This window comes from Thunnus albacares, chromosome 7 (genome assembly GCF_914725855.1).
Source record: "Thunnus albacares chromosome 7, fThuAlb1.1, whole genome shotgun sequence".
Lineage (NCBI taxonomy): Eukaryota > Metazoa > Chordata > Actinopteri > Scombriformes > Scombridae > Thunnus > Thunnus albacares.
The window spans coordinates 6,293,635-6,314,660 of NC_058112.1; the positions used below are offsets into that span (position 1 = coordinate 6,293,635).

Genomic DNA, 21,026 nt, shown 5'->3' on the forward strand with positions numbered 1-21,026 from the left:
GTTTGTTGGTAAAATAACTACTTAGAAACCATCTGGAAATGCTAACATGGACACTATACTTGATGCATCAATGTGCACATACACACACACACACACACACACACACTAGATTTGAATAAAGAGGACTGTCAGTACAACAGGTACGTCTGGGATGTGAGATAACGCAGAATGTTTTTCTTATCTTTGATTTAATTTCCTGTAAGGTCATCACGTCTGTCTGACCTGGAGATTCATTACTGGTTGTCAAAGGGTTTGGTGTTTTCGGTGTTGTGCCAGTGAGATGTGACCACAAACCAAGCCTCTGCCCCTCCACCAACCCAAACATATGCTGTCAGCATCAGCCAAGACTTGGTCTCCCAAAAAACACATGGTAGTCACTGGTTGATAGTAAATGTAAGTGTCAGCTGAGCCTAATTATAAGTAATGTCTTTGTGACCAATGGCCAAAACACTAATAAGTAAGGAAATCAGAAGTCTTCAGCACAGCAGCATAATTGATTCAGGTGCTTGTCAAGCGCAGGCAATGTAGGGAGAATTTTAAAAATGAGGAAGGAGCTCATCACACATCAAAAAAATCAGCTCCAGAATTTTCAAACTTATCATATATTTTGGGTGTGTGGTGTTTCAAAACACCAGTCAGTGTAAAGTATCAAATTTACTGAGATGGTAACAATTCCAGTATCTCAATAATAGATTAATATGAATGACTGCAGCTATTTATACAAATGTATGCATGAAAGTGGTGTTTTAAGTTTTCATGCCATGAATAAAAATATAGAGCTGTGAGCTTTGAGTTGAATTCTTTGATTGCGGCTCCCTCTGGTGTACATAAAGGAAACTACATCACATTGACCTGCTGAAGCTCTTTATGAGGCTTGTTTGCACAGAACCCTGCCTAAGGTCCTCGTGCTGGCTGTGTTTGAGTGCTTTCAATTACAGTTAGAGCAGTAAAATGGCTAGGCTAATTGATCAGATATTACTTTATCACCAATACTGTATGTAAGCCGATAAAGAACAACAAATTGTACAGAAATGCCAAAGATATATACTTAATGACAGCAAAATCTTCTGATCAATACATGTCTTTGTTGCAATAAAATTAACAAATTCATGGGATTCTTGGCAAAAGTGTTTGTTTATGATGTATTTTGGGGAACAAATGACTATTGGTGGAGATACAATTATCAGAGTTTTTAAACACTAAAATATTAATATCAGAATTGGCTTCAAAATTCCAGTATCTGTCAGGCTGTTCTGTCAACTGCGTCTCATTGTCTTCATCAATAAATGGAGCTGTCAGATGACCTGGAGATGGCTCTGTAATAAGCTAGTGATGTGATAAAGGGATGTACAATATATGTGATTTAGTCTAATAAGTTTTTTTTCATAGTGGATTCAGAGTTCAGACTCTGGACTATTTTTCAATATGGACTAAAGAGTAAAGACACAACCCAAGAGCACAATTTGGAACTGACCATTTATTTAAACTGAATAGCATATGCGTACAAAGTCTCTACAAAGCTAGAAAATATCTAACATATGTTTTAGCCATGAGGGGAAAAAAGTTACAAAGCAAAGATCAGACCCTGTGCAGTACCAATAGACACACATTACTAGCTTTTGGATTTTTCCTAAATGTACTCTCTTCTTCGCAAAATAGGATAAACATTAGAATATCAAAGATATACACAACATCTGTAATAAACGTTATTGTCACCTTTATACAAAGCACCTTATCAAAAAAAACCTCGGTGCACACACAGACATTGTGCACGTGCACCAGGGCAAAAATATTCAAGGCCATTTTGGAATTGATTACAGACAGGATTTCTGTGCCACATGTGGTTCGGAAAAGAAGATAAATATCCAACTTGCACATACGAGACGACATTAACAACACAGACAATGGTGATTCGGAAACTCAGCAACCTTCTGAACAACTTTTAGGCATTATGTATACACGGCTTTATGAGTGACTTTGCAAACGAACTTCTTTATTTGTGTGAGAAAATTCTCTAGTTGATTATAACGAATGGATATTCGACAGTAACACCCTGCAGCGATGTCTTTATAATGTTTGACACACATTTAGGGCCTTTTCAGAAATCAGTAAATCACACAGGGCTTCTGCAGTCTGCCAACCGAGATGATAAGAGGTGTCCATATTTGAGGTCAATGACGTACATTTTGATTGATAATCAACTTAAATATTTTTAAAAACAGAACAAAAGCCAAGAGTTTCTCAAAAACTTAATTTCCAATATTCTTTTATCTATACAGTTTTACAGTGTAGCTCACAAACTACAGATGTTTCTACTCCTTCTCATTGGAACTCTTTTTTGGCAGAAGCAGATAAGATGATCTTGCTTGTAATAAATCACTTTTCCTCCGTATTTTGTGTCACATGATGACTGTCTTTGGTAAGCAGGTGGTAGATAATGTCTAGACAGAGTGCTGTTATTGCAAAATCTGCCCCTCCGAAGCTGTGTGTCAGGTTATCACTTACATGTTACATGTTGGTACTCTGGTGTGAAGGCCGTGTAGTCTTTCTGTGAACAACAACACTACTGTGATGTCAGACAAATCTCTGGGAAAGTGGAGGCAGGGGGATTTTGGACAGGGTTTTCCTGCTCTGGAGTTTGAGTCAGACTGACCTGAAATGATTGAGTGTTGTTTGACAGGTGGGTGTAACCCCCATGACTCAACCCTCTCAGGGGTCTGAAAGCAGATACAGTCAAAATACAGTGGTTTTGGAACAACTATTTAACAACTATCAGCCCAAAGGTAGAAAGACAGTCCTCACCAGTTGGATATGAGTCAGATCTGAGTCGGTACTTGATAGACTGAATATTTAACAACAAGAGCAGTAATGACTGAAGAAGACTCTTTTTAGGGCTGATAAAATGGTAAAAGTCGCTACAAGTTAGATTGTTGTTTTTCCTGCAAATTACTGGATCTTCTGGACACCACATAGCATCCCAGCTGGTCACACCGGATTATTAACCCTGTCAGTCTTCACACTTTGTCAATCAACGTCCAGTATTCTATAGTAATATATTTAAAAACATGAGGGCTTCATTCATTAACATGCATGCAATTTATTTTGATCTCTGTGAGTTTACGTTGTGAGAGTGATCTGTTCAAGAAGCAGATATATTAACTTTGTCTAACTTAAATTATCCAGATAACTCAGTAAACCTACTTGTTGGAACAGATCCCAAGTTTTTTCCTTGGACCTGGTGTTGATGGTGTTTGTTTTTTTTTGTCAATGTAGGATGCTAATTGTAAGATACTGTAAAATTTGAACAGCAGCTGGAATCATTTTTAACACAGTTTAAAAAGAATAGTTAAACATTTTGGGAAATACGCTTGTTTGCTTTCTTGCTGAGAGTTAGACGAGTTAGAACTCTTAATACAGCTAGCAGTAGGTTAGCTTAGCTTAGCATAAAAACTGTCAGCAAAAAGCTAGCCTGGCTCTGTCCAAAAGTTAAAAAGGTCTGCCTGCAAACACTTCTAAAGCTTGCTAATTAACAGGTCATATCTAGTTTGTTTAATCCGTACAAAAACTGAAGAGTAAAAGGGACATGTTGTGGTTTTATAGAAGGTGATTGGCCGGACTATTTCTTGAGTGGACACAGTGACAGGCAACCTCATGGTGACAACAACACTCCCAGAAGTGACAGAGCCAGGCTAGCTGTTCCCCCTGCTTTCAGTCTTTGAAGATACTTTAGTTAGAAATGGTCTTACAGTAGCAACAAGCCCAAGCAGTTGCATTGTTGTGAATGAGGCACCAGACAACATTCAGTGTGCAAGCTGTTTCAACATGAATCCGTCATACATACATGTAATACACAAATGCAGCTACATGTAAATGCTGCATTACTGCAGATACCAAGTGGATAAAAATGTGTTTCATTTACATTGTGCGCAACATAACAACAATTAATCCGGATGGTCCAGTGCTGACTTTCTTCATTTACAACAAGGAATAGCCTTTAAATATGGAGCCCTCAGACACTGACTACTGGGGCATGTGACACCTAATTAGGAGTTCTTCATCTTCTCTAAAATGCCTTTATATTTACTTTTCATAAACACAGTATCATCAATTCAAATGATCAGGACTTCAGTGAAACAGAACAGAAATGTCCAGTTCTGTTTCCAACCAAAGGCACTTCATGCTGCTGAGCATGACACGGACGAACAACCGATCGACACCTGCTACAGTACACTTCATCAACAGTTTTTGGTTTCTGTTTCATAAATGACTTTTTTATTCAGACATACAGTATACTGTATTATCTAACTAGAAAAAAGATAAAGGGAACTGTGTTTTCAACCATTTAAATGTCATCTAGAGTCAGAACGAGCACTCAACGACCTTTCCTGACTTCGAGCATGCTCAAACTGAATAACAGGTGCCAGGGCTTCTCATACAGTAACGATCAGGGCCATCTTCATTTTAAATACAGTATTAATGTAATGGAGTTTCAGGTTCGAACACATCAGTGAATACAGACATATTAAAGCTCAAGTTAGCTGGTATAAGAATACTGAACTAAGCTATGCTTAATTTGGAGGAGTATCGTAGGTTTATTTTAACAGTTTCTTTCCCTTGTACACCATGAATGACTTTGTTGTATAGTTTGTAAAATTCACAGTGCTTTCCAATGGACCGATCATACAAAGCAAATTAAAGTTACAATCCTTAAAGGCCCATGAAATTAAAAATACATTTTCCCAGTTTTAATCCCATGTCCCTGTGTTAATTGTTCATTTCTCTCTTGTTATATGCCAAATATACGTAAAAAAAAAAAAAAAAAAGAAAAAAAATCAAGAGTATTTTTACACCAAAATCCCATCAAAGTCTTTTCTCTTCCTGTAAAACAGTTTCAAATGTTTGATGACTCATCCTGCACTCAGCGGCGTTTACAAGAGTTCATCCAATCAAATGTGACTTTAGGCGAGTGGCTAGCCACACCGGTCATATATAAACCACACTTCACTATTTGTGGGTCGTAGTAGCTAACAGAGCAATATGGAGAGAGACAGGAAAAGACTGAGGACTAATCCATTCATCTCTCCCTCGTCCTCCTCCTGATCTAACAACAGGTGAGGGAGGTGTGTGTGGAGCCAAAAGTCCTCTGTAGCTCCGTTTCTCTCTGCAGTTCCATATTGCGCTAAACTCTAAGCCCGCCCACTTTTTAGGAGTCCAATCAAATGCGAAGGATTTGATTTAAATCCCTCTTGTAACACCGCTCAAATATTCTGTTTCACTGGGAAATACGTCACAGTACAGAAGCTAAAGACACTCTAACTTCTGTTTCACTGGAGCTTGATTTACATGAAATCAAACGCTGTTTTTGATACTATTCATGGTCTGCATTTTTTCTGCAATTGCCATTTAATGTTTTTACATTCAGTAATTACCTCTCTAAATGCCATACTTTCATTGTTACTGGTGGAGTCCACCATTCACGCATTGGATTCAAATGCACGAGATTCACAGGAAACAATGTAGCGTGCAATCCAGTGCTACAGTTTGTAATTGTATTTACTAAAAAGTGATTGCTTGCGGCCCCTAGAATTCTAGGACTTGTAGATTAAACTGTACTTGCTGTTAACACCTGTAACCACCAGTGTTGCCAAATTAACGAGGGGCTGAAATCTTAAGGATTATAACTTTAACACGGTCTTGACTTATTTATTTTTATCTAAATGAAGAGTCACTTGTTGCACAAAAAGGTACCTGAATTGTTTAATTTATAGTTCCTTATTAACATACATTTCAGATAGTGTTCCTGGAATTAAAATATAGTCTATATGCTACTATCAATAATCATTTTCCCAAAGTTTATAAGCTATTCTTTTTTTCTTTTTTTTTTAAAGAAAACATACAAAAAGGTAAAAATTTGATTTCTTTTCTTTGGGACAAACCTTTTTTTATGTGCAAGAATGCAGCTCACACAATTTGCGGTCGCTATCTGTACAAAACCACCTCTATACGGAACTATGTTATAATGCAGTAGTGTTATTTCCTTCTCTGGTTATTGATGATACACAGGGTCTGACCTTCAGTGTCTGTCAGTATCTTGGCAGATAACAAACACACTTTTTGTCACAGGGGGTGAATATTGTTTGATTTAGGGTCTTTTTTTTCTCCTGGGTTGAGTTTCCCAAAAGCAAATGACACAAATACCACTTTCATTTCCATCATCAGAACTGAAAAATACAGAATTACCAGGAGAAAGAGGGGAAGAAACCAATTAGCAGGAGACATGACATCTTCTGGTGATATCAGAGTCAGGATGCTCTTGGGAAAACCACCCAGGTTGATTCTGATGAGTAGTGTTTGTACGGCTGCACTGCCACTGCGCTGGTTACAGCTAATGAGCATCTGATCTTCAGGTTGGAGTTCATGTTTTGTGTTGAAATGCTCCTGTTGGGGAGGATTGTGCGGCATACTGTGTCATATCTGGTGTTAATTAAAAATTACCCCACTATTGTGATGTTTTCGTGAGCAGCAGTGAAAATGCAGCCATTTTTCTCTCTTCACTAAGTCGAGCTGTTTGGCTGAAAGACACTTTTGTAGAATTCAGTTTTTAGACATTTCACCTCCAATGTCACCATTAATCACCAAGCAAAGGCCATGTGTGTGTGTATGTGTGTGTGTGTGTGTGTGTGTGTCTGTGTGTGTGTATATGTGTTATTCCTTGATGAGTCGATAGATGTGGTGCTGTGCTCCGTGCTCGTTGTTGGACACCTCAAACACACAAGCCATGCACAGCAAGGTCTCCTGAGTGTCTCTGTTGCTCACCACCTACACACACACACACACACACACACACACACACGCACACACACACACACACACACACACACACACACACACACACACACAAGTAGAGAAGGAAAAGTCAAGAGTGAAATACGTATCTCCGAACAAATAATGCAAGTGCCTATCTGCAGATTTACATACCAAAATATAAGAAATTTGTTCATTTATTCACACATAAACACACACACTGACTGACTGACTGCAGTCCTTACCAGCAGAATAGTGAAGTTCTCCAGCACACTGTTCATCATGTATTTCTCCGGCAGGTGTTTGAGCTTGTGGATGAAGTTGATCATGTATTCACACATCGGAGAACGACTGATTCTGTAGACGAAACGCCCGTTTTCAAACCTCGCGTATTCCGTCTGGCAGAGACAGAGAGGAGAACATTATATTTACCAAATGAAATAACTGAGCATCAAAGGGAAACTCCACCAATTTTACACATAAAGATCAGTTTATTAGTCGTGAGCTCAGCCTGTGAAAACAGTCTTCTCCTGTGTCTCTAAGGGAGTTTTGTCAAGTCTGAGAAAATAACCCTGGTGATGTCATCGGGGTTTATACCTATACCATTTTTATGACAGAGAGCCTTTGGTACAAAACAGGAGAAAGGAGTTAGAAAGAGAGACAAGGGAGGGACTGTCTCATGAAGAAAAATCAATCAAGTTGCATTATGGGAGGTATAGGCTCCAGTGTTTTTGGGGCTTCACCCAATTAGAGACTTTAAGTCAGAATATCTCCACCTCTGCTGCTTCTTTTTTTTATATCTCTTGCAAGTCTCCCAACTTTACAGAAGTGCAATAGTAAATCACTGGAGTGCTCTTTTAAAACTGTACTTTATAACTGTTTAGTGCAGTGTTTCAAGAACCTCTGTCCTTGCAGGTCTGAAGGCCGAATCACCAGATGACATTAAGTGTTGTGGGAAATCAAATAAATTGGAAATAATATCTGACAGCCGTTTCATTTCTATTTTATTACCTTTACCATCATTGCAGTTCATTTTACCAACTATAGTTGTATAAGTGTATCATGTTGCTGCTCCTCTTTAAGTGTATGTTTTAGTCTCTGTTTTCTTTGTTTAACCACAGTGGCTAACAGAATTTAACTTTAAAAATTTTCTAAATGACAAAAATTTTCTAAATGACACTGGCTGTAAAGAAGAACTGTTAAAACTGTCATGAACGGGCTGGAGGTTTAATCCTCTTATGTCACTGAGAAAAAGAAGCAAACCAGACATTTAATTCCATGAAAATGACTCCTGTCAACCAAACTGCATCATAAGCATTAGAGAACATCCTCACCTCCACCTTCTCGACAACCTGCTTGCCGAAGGAGCAGACCTTGGTGGAGCAGGTGATGGTCATGTTCTCTGAGCTCTCGTACTGGCTGGTGACACCGTAAAAGGCCGCAGGGTCGTCCTGCATGTTATGATTCAGGTCCGCCTGCCAACCAGAGAGCAACAACAGTATTATTTACATCATCAACACTATAAATGTCACTGATAACTGGAGATTTAACAATAAAATACATTAACACTCTCTGAAACACAAGAACCAATATGAGAGGGAGCGCTGTCTGCTTTCTGCCACTAGAATTAGCCAACAGTGCCCTCTGCTGGTAGTTTAGTCACTGAGACATTACAGGTGTACAAACTCCACATAACATCAGGTGGAATGGATCCCCTTATGACATTACTAAAAATATATCCAAAGGTCATGTTCAAGGTTTGACTGTGGATGTCTAAAGTGCAGAATGGTGTGATGGTCAAAACAAACAGGCAAACATAAAATGTATGTTTGATATACTGAAACCTCATATCTGAAACCTGAAAAACCAGTGATCACAGGTGTGTAATCCTGCTGTCATATTCCACCTACTGTACATCATTGCTGTAGTACAGAGTAGTGGGGGCACAGATTCTTAAAAGAGATGTTGATTTTGAACTTTTTAACGGAAAATATCCCATTCCCCTAAACTGTATTCGAGAGGAGGCAGAAATCTCAGAGATACATGTACAGACAGGTGACAAATTAAAGGAAAAACTGGTCTGAATGCTTGAGCCCGACAGTGAGGGGATCTGGTGGCTCTGTTATGCTTTGGGGGCCTGTACCGCTTTTTCCTTTAATTTGTCACCCGTCTGTATCTCATACCTGGGTAAATGAATTTATCTGAATCAGAACTGCAAATGGCAATTATTTTTATTATTGATACATTTGTTCTTTTAATAAATTGGTTAATTGTTTGGTATATAAGTCTTAGACAATTGTAATAAAAAAAATTAAAAAATAAATAAAAAAGGCCTCCTGATTTCCTAAAATCCATGTTCACATATTCAAGTTGCTTGTTGTATATGACCAGTAGTCAAAACCCCAAAGATGTTCAGTTTATTATCAGAGAAGACTAAAAAAAACAGCACATAATCACATCTGAGAAGCCATGACCAGTCAATTTCTGGCATTTTTGCTTGAAAACAACCTAAACAACTGATTGATTATCAAAACATTTGCTGATAAAGCTTCTGTAGATCAAGTTATTGATTACTGCACTAATAATTTCAGCTCAAATGGCTGGATACAACTAGATGTAGAGAGAAAATGTTTTGTTGTATTTTGGGTAAATTGACCCTTTAAAATAGCAGAAAATTGAGGCAAACTTTTCATAACACATTTTTTTCATGCTTAATGTAATTAAAAAAAAAAAAAACTACTATAGAGATACATCAGGAGAAAAAAACAATATACTTATGTCATTGAAGCTGGAAAATATTTCATCAGAACAGTGAGAACAGTGAGAACAGTGGATTACAGGCTGAACAAAGTGGAAGTGTAGAGGTTTGTATTACTTGTGATGAGTTCTCCAATAAGGACTGTGTGTCTCAAGGTCAAAAACAAACACACACACACACACTCGTGTTTCCATCACTTCAAAGGACATTACAGTGACTTATATTCATTTCCTGGAGACTTATCCTAATCTTTACTACAACCACGATATGTATATATAGATATACAGATATATCCTTTATTTAACCAGGTAAAAGTCACATTGAGACTTAAAATCTCTTTTTTCAAGAATGACCTGGCCAAGAGAACAGCATAAACATTGTAAACATTGTGTACATTTATTCATGCACACAAACACTCACACTCACACACATCCAAACATCAAACTGTGCTCCATTAAAGGAGCAGATTATCTATTGTGGTAGATCAGAGAGCTTTTTAATTTGATTCAGAGGGGCTCTCGACATAACACACACACACACACACACACCTTGTCTTTGTTTGTTGTCATGCTACGAGCACACATCATCACTTCTACATTAACTTTGTACTGAACCCACTTCACAGACCTGCAGGCTTTAGTCCCCTTTTGCATACTGTCTGACAACCTCACAGCTACATTCAAATTCAACCTGTTCAGCACTTTGATCATTAACCACTCGCTTAATTCAAATCAAATCGAATTCAAGGAATGGATGAAACTTTGTGTTTTTTCACTACATAAACTACTAACTACTTTACTAGCTTTCAGAGCTGCCAAATCTCACGCTTTGACCATGAGACTTGTGATTTTTCAACGAAGGAACAGCAGTTGCTGCGCTTCAGCGATGCTAGCCAAACTTGCTTTAGATAGCAATATGTTGCCAAACTCCTCTATTATTCCTCATCCTCACATTCTTTTCTCTTGAAATAGTGAGGCATTTTTTTGAAAAAAAGTGTATAAAATGTAATAATAAATTCAATAATATAATAAAATGTATTTTTATTTATATTTATCACATACTGTATTAGGATTAATTATCTCTACTCTGCAATACAGAAGCAGTGCTAAGTCTTTATTTCCATGTCGTACACATGGACATGCAGCTTTAGCCTCAGTCTTTTACTATTATATCTTGTGTAGCCATAATGTCCATAAAAGCCCCTTAACATCGGTAAGCACAACACTGTTTCAGTTTTAAAACAAATAAGCTGCAAACATTCAAAAGTTAGCAAATGTATTTTTAACCAACTCACAGGGTTTTACTATTAGCTTACGCTAGTTAGCTACAGCTGATAAAATCTGCTAGCGACAGTCATCATTTCAGCTGACAAACCCGGGTCACCTGCTAGAAATGAGAAGCTGCTTGTGTTTACTCCTGTATGAAATCAGAGACCCGTTGTTTCAGAAAATTACCACAAGTGTCCAAAGTTAAGTCTGCCACCGTTATCATTGTAACAAAATAATGTTAGCCAGGACTAACGTCCCCGACCAATTTTGATTGATCCTGGGACTCTTGATGAAAATGAGACTAGTTTGAGTTAACCACTTGAAAAATATGTCATCCTCTGTGATTACTGTCCTGCTAGATCACACAGTGTTTGCATTACTCTGAAAAGAAATTACTAAATGTGTGACACTCTTCATGTTTGCCAGGATTTTTGTAAGTTCTTTAGTGTACTGCTGCACTTAGAAAGAACAGTAAAGAGACTGAGACACACACACACCCACACACACACACACACACACACACACACACACAAACGTGGAGACAGAGCAACCTGTGAGTCAGGAGGTGAGCAGGTGTTCAAACAAAGCGCCTGTGCTTTCATCAACCCACCACCTCCATATCCCAGGTGAAAAGACAGAACACACACACACACACACACACACCTGTAAGTACAGACAAAGACATGGCACTGGGTGGAAAAATACAGGGAAAGGTAAGTAGCAGGGTACGTTCTAACCCTGCTCATTGATGACCATGAGAATTTCAAAAAACATATTAAAGAAAATTAAGTTGGTGAAAGTATGAGAGAAAGTGTTTTGGACATTTTCAGACATCATCTGAGGCTTTCATTATTTTGGATGACGTCTGTGTTTTTTTAATTTAACTCCTTCTTGATACCAGCTTCACAAACTCATGTTAACAGGATGTAGCAAAGTGTTTGATCTGCTCACCCAGAACTTGATCAGGTAGAAAGCGTTATGCGGGCCCTTGCCAAACAGCTCCTTGAGGCCCCCCTTCTTCTCAGGGAACTTGTCATAGATCTGCCTGATGTCCACACACTCCAGCAGGGGGTCGCTGTAGCTCGGGCTGCTCTGGCTGATGTGCACAAACAGGTGCTTGTTGTACTGGGGGGGGAAGGAAGAAGGTGAATCACACAGGGACCGAGGTGGGAAGAGACAGCAAAGGCGATTTCACACCTGTAGTTCAGTTTGTTTGGTCCAAACCAAGAGAAAAATGATACATTGTCACTTTTTAGTTCTGGTCCACTTCCTGTTCACACTGGCTTCTTACAAACCAACCAAGAGGAATATACATGTAGTTATACAGACTGACATGTAACTTGGTGTTTCTTTTGACGTAAGGAGCTCAGAGCACCTTCTTCAAGGATCATTTTCTGTATTCTATTTAGAGTCTGGATCTTTTTCAGAGATGAGGTCGTAACATATTTAAAAATTCATTTTTTTAAAGCCTGGGACTACATTAGTTTTGGCCATCTTGATTGGTTACAATGATATTTTACTCCCAAATGTTATTGCTGTGTTGTACGGACATGGAGAGACATTGTTAGTGCCGAGTCTAACGAGGCAAGAAACATCAGCGGACAGATTGTACAGATGTCAGTGTGTCACCAGATCTCAGCATTTAAAGCTGCCCTGTTTATTTTTCGACCACTGGTGGCACTATGGAGCAATATATCTTGTGCTCGACAAGCACACACACAAGCACACGTGTACAATCAGCGCTGTTCCGAAACATGAGTCAACCTCATTGCCTTAGAAAGTCTTGGTAGCGTAGCTCATTTAAGGAATAGGGTAGTGCGTGTGTGCGTAGCAAGTGAGCAAGCAGCAGAAAAGTGACTGTGAATGCCAGCGAAGCAGAGGAAAAGGTTAGCAGTAAATTGTCAGTCTGGTAGTAAATGTACAGTACAGACTATATATAATGTGTCAGTTAATAAATGCTGCAGCTTATCAAGACCAAGAAAAGTCACGTCTGTTGTTTCCCCTACTGCTGAAAAAAGTGAAGGGGGTTAGCTCCAAAGTTAGCAACAATGGGTTAGCCTAGCCTGACGATGCTAAACAAAGAAACAAAGTAACAGAACAGAGAAATGCATGGCCGCTTAGTCTCCCAATTTTTGATGGATGGATTGATGGTTTTAAAAAATTAGGAACCAGCAACAACATGCAACTGCTACATTTTACCTTGATTATATTTTTTTAATTGTTACCTTTGTTTTTGAAATGAGGTTTGTGAATTCATTATGTTTAATACTATGTTGACCCCCAATACAGGCCTGGACTTTATGAAGAAATAATCACAATTTACTGTAACTCACAATAACAATTTTCCAGAGATGGCATAGGTGCAATTGCAGCTGACTTTGTCTTTGTCTACCAATCAAACAAAATGGTTAATCTGTATTGCAATGACATGTTTCTACCATCAGGGGCATTTCCAGCCCCTCCTCATTTACAGTAATATAAATTATGCAGGAAACTGTGGCACCTTTTGACAACCAACTCTGTTTCAAAGTCAACATGGACGTGTTTCGAGGTTTTTAACTGTCTAAACAGAAATCAACAAGATGAATGCCAGCTGTCTGTGAGCCCAAGGTAGAAAAATGACAGTGAAGCCGAAGTGTGGCAGGATGACAGATAGACTGAGCAGACAGAGAGATAGAGCTTTACAAAGGTTATTCATACTGGGAGACACAAAGGGGTTTAACGCTGTTCTTTGCTTTGGGGTTATCTATCATCTCTGTTTATGGGACAATAGGGAGTGCTTATTGTGGACTTGGGCTCTATGTGTGTGTGTGTATGTGTGTGTGGTACTCACTGCCTCCTGGTCTCTCTGTGTCTCCAGAAAAGATGAGAACTCCACCAGTCGTAGTTTAGTGGTGCCGATAGAGCGACCATGCCATGCCGGCTCTCTGTGTGTTTGGGCTGCAGTGGGAGGCTCATAGCCTAGACAACACACACACACAGTTTCCTTAACTTTACTTGTCATCATCACTGTCATCATGTATAATCATGCTATGTAACAGGGTTGACAGTAATGCCAGCATTATTCCTATACAAATGTGTTAAATTATATATGCCATTACTGGAGTCTCATGGTCAAAGCTTAACTGAGGTGAGGGTGCAGCACTGAAAAGCAGTCGACAAAAGCAGACGTAAAGAGGTAACAATGATGAGGACACAGTGACATCCCTTTGAAGTGGACTCAAAACTCATACACTCCCATTTACAAAAGCCTCTCTCCTCTCCTGTCATTAAGTTTCGGGTGTTGTAACTGACAGCTGCCATCATCCACTTGATGTAAAACCATCTTTTAGCACCCTGCAGGGACCGCGCTGAATTATTGAAAATACATTGTGAAGTGTCAACAATGCATGTGAGTCAAGTGACAAGTTGCTTTGTCTAATTCCCGAAAAGTTGCATTCATTGACCCATAGTTAGTCATTCGGGAGCCCTGGGGCTAAAACAGGCCGTTGACCCCCCAGAAAGCCTTAAAGTTCAGCTGAAATTTGAATTCTTGTCACTTTTTGTGTAACGAAATATAAACTATACTGATGCTGCTGATATTGTGCATTCGTTCCATTTTTCACAAGTGAGAAAACTGTTTTTGGATATTTTTGTGGGCACTTCTCTCAGCAGCTGATATCCTGAGAGGCGGTGTAGCCTGTGTAGCCTTTGAACGTTATTATGACACTTTTTTTCACATGGCGCTGGTTACAAACTGTTTGCGATTTAACCATCTGTCCTTTTACAGGTGACCGGGAGGACCCATTGTATGGTTTGAATACAAGCAATTAAGCTAGCTTGCTGATGTAAGCCTTGATTCCCACTGAATGTTACTTTTCGTTCACGTTGTTTCATCACCCGTTGAGTCATCTGCAGCTCCTGCACACTCATTGCAGTGTTCGTCCTACATTATATAAAGGAGTCTCTCTTTTTCATGGGTCAAGATGTGGTGGGGAGACTCTCAACGGACCGCTATGGGCTACAAGGCAAGGGTCATGTGAATGATGGAGACAGCTGGGGGCATCAGTAGGCTAGTATTCAGAAGGCTTGCTAGCTTGTACAAAAGCAAATGACATAACTATCCTTTGAAAATTTTGGGAAAAATACAGTAAAGCTTGTTCATCAACCTGCTGCATTTCTTTATTCCTTCATCTTTGTTTGGTTTTGACAGATTGTGATTTGAACACAAATTCAAAATACATTTTTAAAATGAAAAAAAAAGACAATCCTGAGACAAATACACTAAAGCCAATCTTCCTCCAAACCACATTTAACGATCCTTTCAAAATAAGTTAATTTTCAGTTCCTGTATACTTGTTTTAATACAGATGTGTGGGTCTGACATGCAGCAAAATACTTCCACCAGTATCGTTCACAATGTCTAGAGCAATATAAGATAATGAAGAGGACACAGCTCAGTGCCACTGTAATTATTAAACAACAATAATGTAATTTTTAATAATCAGTTCCTACTGAAATGTGATTATTGTGCTTTTTTTTCAAATAAAAACTTATAAAACAACATGGTCAAAATCCATTATGGCCTACAAGATAGTAATAAAAGCTGGCACAGCAAGATGCACACCGTGAAATTTTAGCAGATTAGCGCACTAGTTAGTTTGGCGCTTCTGTTGGTCATGTGACCTTCACCTTGGAGCACTCTGCTGAGACTGTAGAAGGTGCGATCACTGGAAAAAATTTCTTGCAATTTCAAGTTCAGTTCAACTTTAATGTTTTAGATACTTTAGGAAGTAAGAGAAAGTTACTTATCACAAGTGATGTAAGAAAAGTCAGATTGACCTCTTATTTTCTCTTTTTCATCTCTTCACAAGACAACCTTAGGGCACACTGGAGTCCCGGGTGCCCAGACAGAGTCAAAAAACACCCTGTTGAGAGGCAGTGGCCTGAATGGCAGGAGAGAGGACCACCTGTTCGCTTTAGAGAAAGGAGATAATTGTACTGTGGTCGCTCTCACCTGAGATTGTGGTGGTCCCTGCTGTCTGCACAGAGTAGGCTTGCTGAGAGAACGGCTTGATACTGTGAGAAACAAAATCAGACAGAAGGACAGGCAGACAGGAGAGCATTAAAATGGCAGAAAGGAGAAAGGACACAGTAGGGCCAGTCACACAATGTACTTACATTGTAAAGAAAGGAATTCTGTTCTGTCTTGTATGAACAGTGGCAGGAGCTCAGAGGTCAAGAGCATCTCAAAGCTATACCAGCATCATTTATTACCATTGTCACCATCACATGGTCATATAACAGCAGCTGATCACTATCAGTGAAAGCGTAGTGATCTTAACCACTAGCTAGAAACTAATGTAACTAAGGTACGGCAACAGCAGGATGACGGGTTTTTAGAATAAAGTCCACTAAAATTTAAATTCTGTGTGTGGTATTCATATGGACAATATTAATCAGTATTTGCAAAGATACAGTAAAGTCCCAGGCATCAATCATGTGAGTCATCAAGTAGTCACAAATAGTTTCTTAAATATCAGCTGGCATCATCGTGCATGTGCAGACGCAGCCTGATTGTGCACATTTTGAGGTTTATGGAAGAGTGACTGAAGGAGAATTCTTGTGACATTTCCATCTGCTACAAACAAGAAAATGCTTTCTCATCTCTAAAGAAGCCATGATGGATAAACACATAATACAGCCACCTGCTCCAGTTTTATTTTCATATTTCAGTAAGAGGTAAAATATACTTAAGTGCCTGTCGTACCTTGTTCACGCCGAGCACTGCTGATGATTTCATCAACATATCTGATGTTACAGTGAGTAACATCAGACTACACTATGTTTTATCTTTCCAGGTGATCACTTTGTCAGATTAGGTGATCATAGAGTCATACTTTTTTTTTGCCAATATGATGATAGACTACATGATAGTATTCGACCAGGTCAGCATCACAGAATATAGAAATAATAAAAATACCAAAATAGCTGGTCCTTTTGCATTAATTATGTCCGGCGGTACTTCTATACTACTATTGTGTACTATTGTGTAGTCTGATCTTGGCATAAGATGATGTGGCTTTAATATAACAGTTATCAAAAGTGAATGTGTGACATGTTTCCTTTACATTCATACAGTACATACCATATAAGATATATAAAAAAAACATGACTAACTTGCTCAGTGGCTACCAGAGGAGTCAGAGTCACTGAAACTACACGTCATATATTAACCAATAAAAGCCATTTGTGTCCTAAATCAAAGCAATAACACATTTCAAGGCTGAAAATCATTGATAAAGTTAGATAAGAGTGTATAAGAGGAGTGTGACTCACTCTTCTGCGGTGGAGCTGGACTGTCCTCCAGGAATCATCCCCTGCCACAGCTGAAAATAAAAACACACATTCATACACTGGACTGAGGGTGCACACACCATGAATGCCATACAATGTGTGTGTGTGTGTGTGTTCTTGTGTGCACCCCAGGACTTCAAACTGAGCATATGTGGCCACCAGACTGCACAAAAATTTGCTTTATTATTATTCATGTCCTTGTGTTTCCTGTATTTATTTGAAGAGAATAAATACAGTGTGTGTGTGTGTGTGCGTGTGTGTGTGTGTGTTACCTGTGCGTTGCCGGGGAAGCTGGCCCGTACTATTCCAGGCAGTAGCTTGCTGTGTATGGCTGTGGCTGAGACAATCTGAGCAGAGGACATGGATGAGATGCTCTGCAGAGCTTTCTCCTTGGCATTCTGGTCCTGCACAGCAACAAACACACATATTAGCATCATCAACATGAACAGACTTTACATACTGCTCACACACAAGAGAGCCAAACTGAACGCAAGCATCGGAGCAGCACAGTGAGTCATCAAAAGCCAGGAAAATAAAAGAAGAATAATTGGAATGATTGTGAGTAATGAAATGTAAAATCCTGGAGAAAATCAAAGTCCTGAAGGGAAAAATGATAATAATTGTCATTGTCCTCTGTCATTATCTGACTGCTTGTGATCAGACTGGCGCCTCCTGCTTCTTTCTTATTACACAAATTAACATACTGCAATTTGAGTAAACTGTCCAATATGGAGCAGCTCATTTGCCAACAGTACAACACTGTGGAAAGTAGCAGTGGCACTTTCAAATTAAAGGCTTTGTTTGTATATTTTAATTGAACTTTGAAGGGAAAACTTGCTTCACAGACAATAAAGCACTGATTAGAAATGCTTAAGGGAGAAAATACTGTAGATGAATGATAAAACAGACAAATACACCACCTGGTGAACAAAACAATTAATGATCTTAACAGCCAGACTTAGTGTATAGCTGCACCTTTGGGATACTGAGAGTTTCCTGCTGGCAGTTGCTGACCTGGCTCACATAAGACTTTACTTTACGTGTCCAAATTTAACATTTATAAGAAAATACAGAGACAATTAAAAACTGGTGTATAACACAGTATAATGTAGCAGATATTTTAAAGTGTTTATTCATGTACAATATTTCTTAACAATCATAACTTCTCCTATGAAGAAATATCTTATATTATTACAACTGTATTTTAGTATATTCTCATTCATTATCTGTTTTTACAATAGCCTCCACCTACCACACACATTACTAAACACTTTCTGTTAACAACTACATTATAGTGTGTTATAAAATTAACTGTTTATATACTGCTAATAAATCTAAATTAGAGGACTTACAGTAAAGTGTTACCAGATTTAAGTGTTGACCTTGGTTTGTCATTCTAATCATAACAAAGTTTTAAAATCCAACACTAATCAGTGTCAGACTGTGTGTGTTCATGTCTAAATCCCCTGTTTTGCCTAAAACTGTCTCCCAGTGGTGTTGCAGAGGATCTGGGATATATACCTTTTCCTGTGCATGTTTTGTTTGGGTGTGGTGATCTGGCTTGAGGCCCAGGGGAATCCTAGTGACAACAGTGGTGAGCGGTGAGTGTGCAGCAGAGCTTAATGACAACACAGTGAACACCACTGATAGGGGCGGCTGCCTCAGGGCAAAAAGTTACACATAGTAGGATTACAGTAAGGTTGAACTTGTTGAGTCCTTTGTCATATATGAACTTGAAGTAGCATCAAACCCAGAGCAGAGAACAGCTGAATGAAATGGAATTAGAGGAACTGCAATAGCTGGAGAATCATTAATTGGCAGCTTCACTCAAGTTAATTGGCACTGAGAGAAATCGCTTCTCCTCGGGGAGGTAATAACATTATAGGAGGTACTGAGATAGGAATCATGCTGGATTTTCATATCAAATACCAGTAACCATATGGGTTTGATAACATCCCTGACCTGAACTCATTTCTTTGAAAGAAAGCAATGTATTCATGGTTTTAATGGGAACTCCAACAGCAGGGAAAGCTCTTACATGACCTTCAACTGACTAGAAAGGCTGTCCAGCGTTTGTGATGTGCTGTTAGCAAATCCATAATATATAGTGCTAAGATAATCCATTAATTAATCCATTGTTTTTTTAAATCAATTAATAGTGTAAGTCATTTACTAAAAGCTATGGTTGTTATTCTATATTCTCCCATGAAAAGACCAAAACCAACAATGTTAGTACATCTCTCAATACTTTCAGACTACCTCTAGTTTCATTTTTATTCAAGGCTAATTTGTTTACTGCTGTAAATAGACGTTACAGTAGTAATTGTTAGGGAAATAGTGTGTTTGTTGGGGACTATTTTCAGCTGCGGATTAATACACATTTCATGCTCTAGTGAGTATTTCTGGCAGCAGGATGGTGTATGTCGAATTGTTTGAAAATAAACTGTGTTCATGGTGATGAAGGAACATGTCAGGCAACAATGTGTCTCACTGTTTTTAACAGTGGAGCTCTACAGAACAGAGGAATAAGAAATATCAGGCTTTGGCTGCATAGATAGTAATTGTTAGTAAGATCAGTTAATTGTTGGTTTTGGTCTGCTTATGGGACTTGTTTATAATGAGAAAAATATAGATTATCACCAGACTTTACGCAAAAATGACAAATATTTGCTGGTTCCAGCTTCTTAAATGTGAGAATTTGCTGCTTTGTTCTGTTTTATATCATTGGAAGACAATGTTGTTGTCTTGTTGACTGTTGGCTGGACAAACAAGCAATTTGAAAATGTAACCTTGGGTTGTTTGATATTAAAATTTATTAAAAAAAAGAATCCACAGAATGAGTGCTAATAAAAACAATAATTAGCTGCAGTTGTAATAATATCTTTATAATAAAGTTGTGGTTTAATATTGTCTTCAGAGAATTATGATGCTCTAATGTAAATATGCTCCAAACTGATGGTCGGATTATTTTAGGTCTTGATTCATTTCATTTCCTGTAGTCTACAAAATTTGTCATATTGCACAATGACAGTGAATACAATTTAAATCCACACAGTACAGTGAATATTGGCATGATGGTGGTATTTTCCATTTTTATAACAGAATATGTTTTTTTTAATATAATTATATAATAAAGAAACAGACAAAAGAAAACCCAAGAAACAGTATAAGCACATACACAGCACTGTATCGCCAATAACAATATACTATAATAATAAAATAATAAGAAAATAGTATATTGGTACATGTATATTATGACAGTGAATCAAATAATGCCTGCTGCCTCAACTGTAATCAACCATCTGTCATTTATTTTATGACAGCAAACATCCATTCAGTCCTCGCCTCGTTTCTATTCGGAGTTCCGACTGCTCTTCTCAGAAAACAAGCGCTCCTTTGTTGCTTTACATGTAGTTAATTACAACCAACTGAGAGGAAGAAAAAGAAAGAGGGAGAGAGGGAGGAGGAGACACGGAGGGTAAGAGATTAATAGACTGGGAGGAGGGTGGAGAGAGCATAAGAAGAGGGAAGAAGAGAGGAAAGACGGGGAACAAATGAATCAATGTATGGATATAAGAGAATGACAGGAAGAGGGGGAGGTGGAGGAGGCGGGGGGAACCTAAACAAGCCTAATTAGACACCTAGGATACTAGAGTCACTGTGACAGGCATCCATCCAGTCGTTGTGAAAAGTTAACAAGCAAGGGACAAACACTGAATTCAGATTGCCCTTGTGCGTGGCATGATGTAGAGGTCAACATGATTCTTCACAGCTCAGTCTAATGTCTTTATTCATTCATTTGAATTCTGTAATTTCAATGTTCTCGATATTTGTATTGCTAATTGTTGCAGTATTTCTGC

At 38.5% G+C, this 21,026-nt stretch overlaps 1 protein-coding gene across 1 annotated transcript in view; it reads right to left on the minus strand.

The window, feature by feature from the left end:
* Positions 1 to 1,462: 1,462 nt before the first annotated feature.
* Positions 1,463 to 21,026, minus strand: part of tead1a (TEA domain family member 1a) — a 45,862-nt gene continuing 26,298 nt past the window's right edge. The window contains exons 5-12 of the mRNA XM_044357066.1: positions 17,439 to 17,570; positions 17,149 to 17,198; positions 15,827 to 15,888; positions 13,664 to 13,791; positions 11,782 to 11,955; positions 8,139 to 8,279; positions 7,050 to 7,202; positions 1,463 to 6,819 (exon numbers count right to left, since the gene is read on the minus strand). Of these exons, the coding sequence (XP_044213001.1) occupies positions 6,706 to 6,819; positions 7,050 to 7,202; positions 8,139 to 8,279; positions 11,782 to 11,955; positions 13,664 to 13,791; positions 15,827 to 15,888; positions 17,149 to 17,198; positions 17,439 to 17,570 (954 nt within the window). The 3' untranslated portion in view covers positions 1,463 to 6,705. The remainder of the gene's footprint in view (positions 6,820 to 7,049; positions 7,203 to 8,138; positions 8,280 to 11,781; positions 11,956 to 13,663; positions 13,792 to 15,826; positions 15,889 to 17,148; positions 17,199 to 17,438; positions 17,571 to 21,026) is intronic.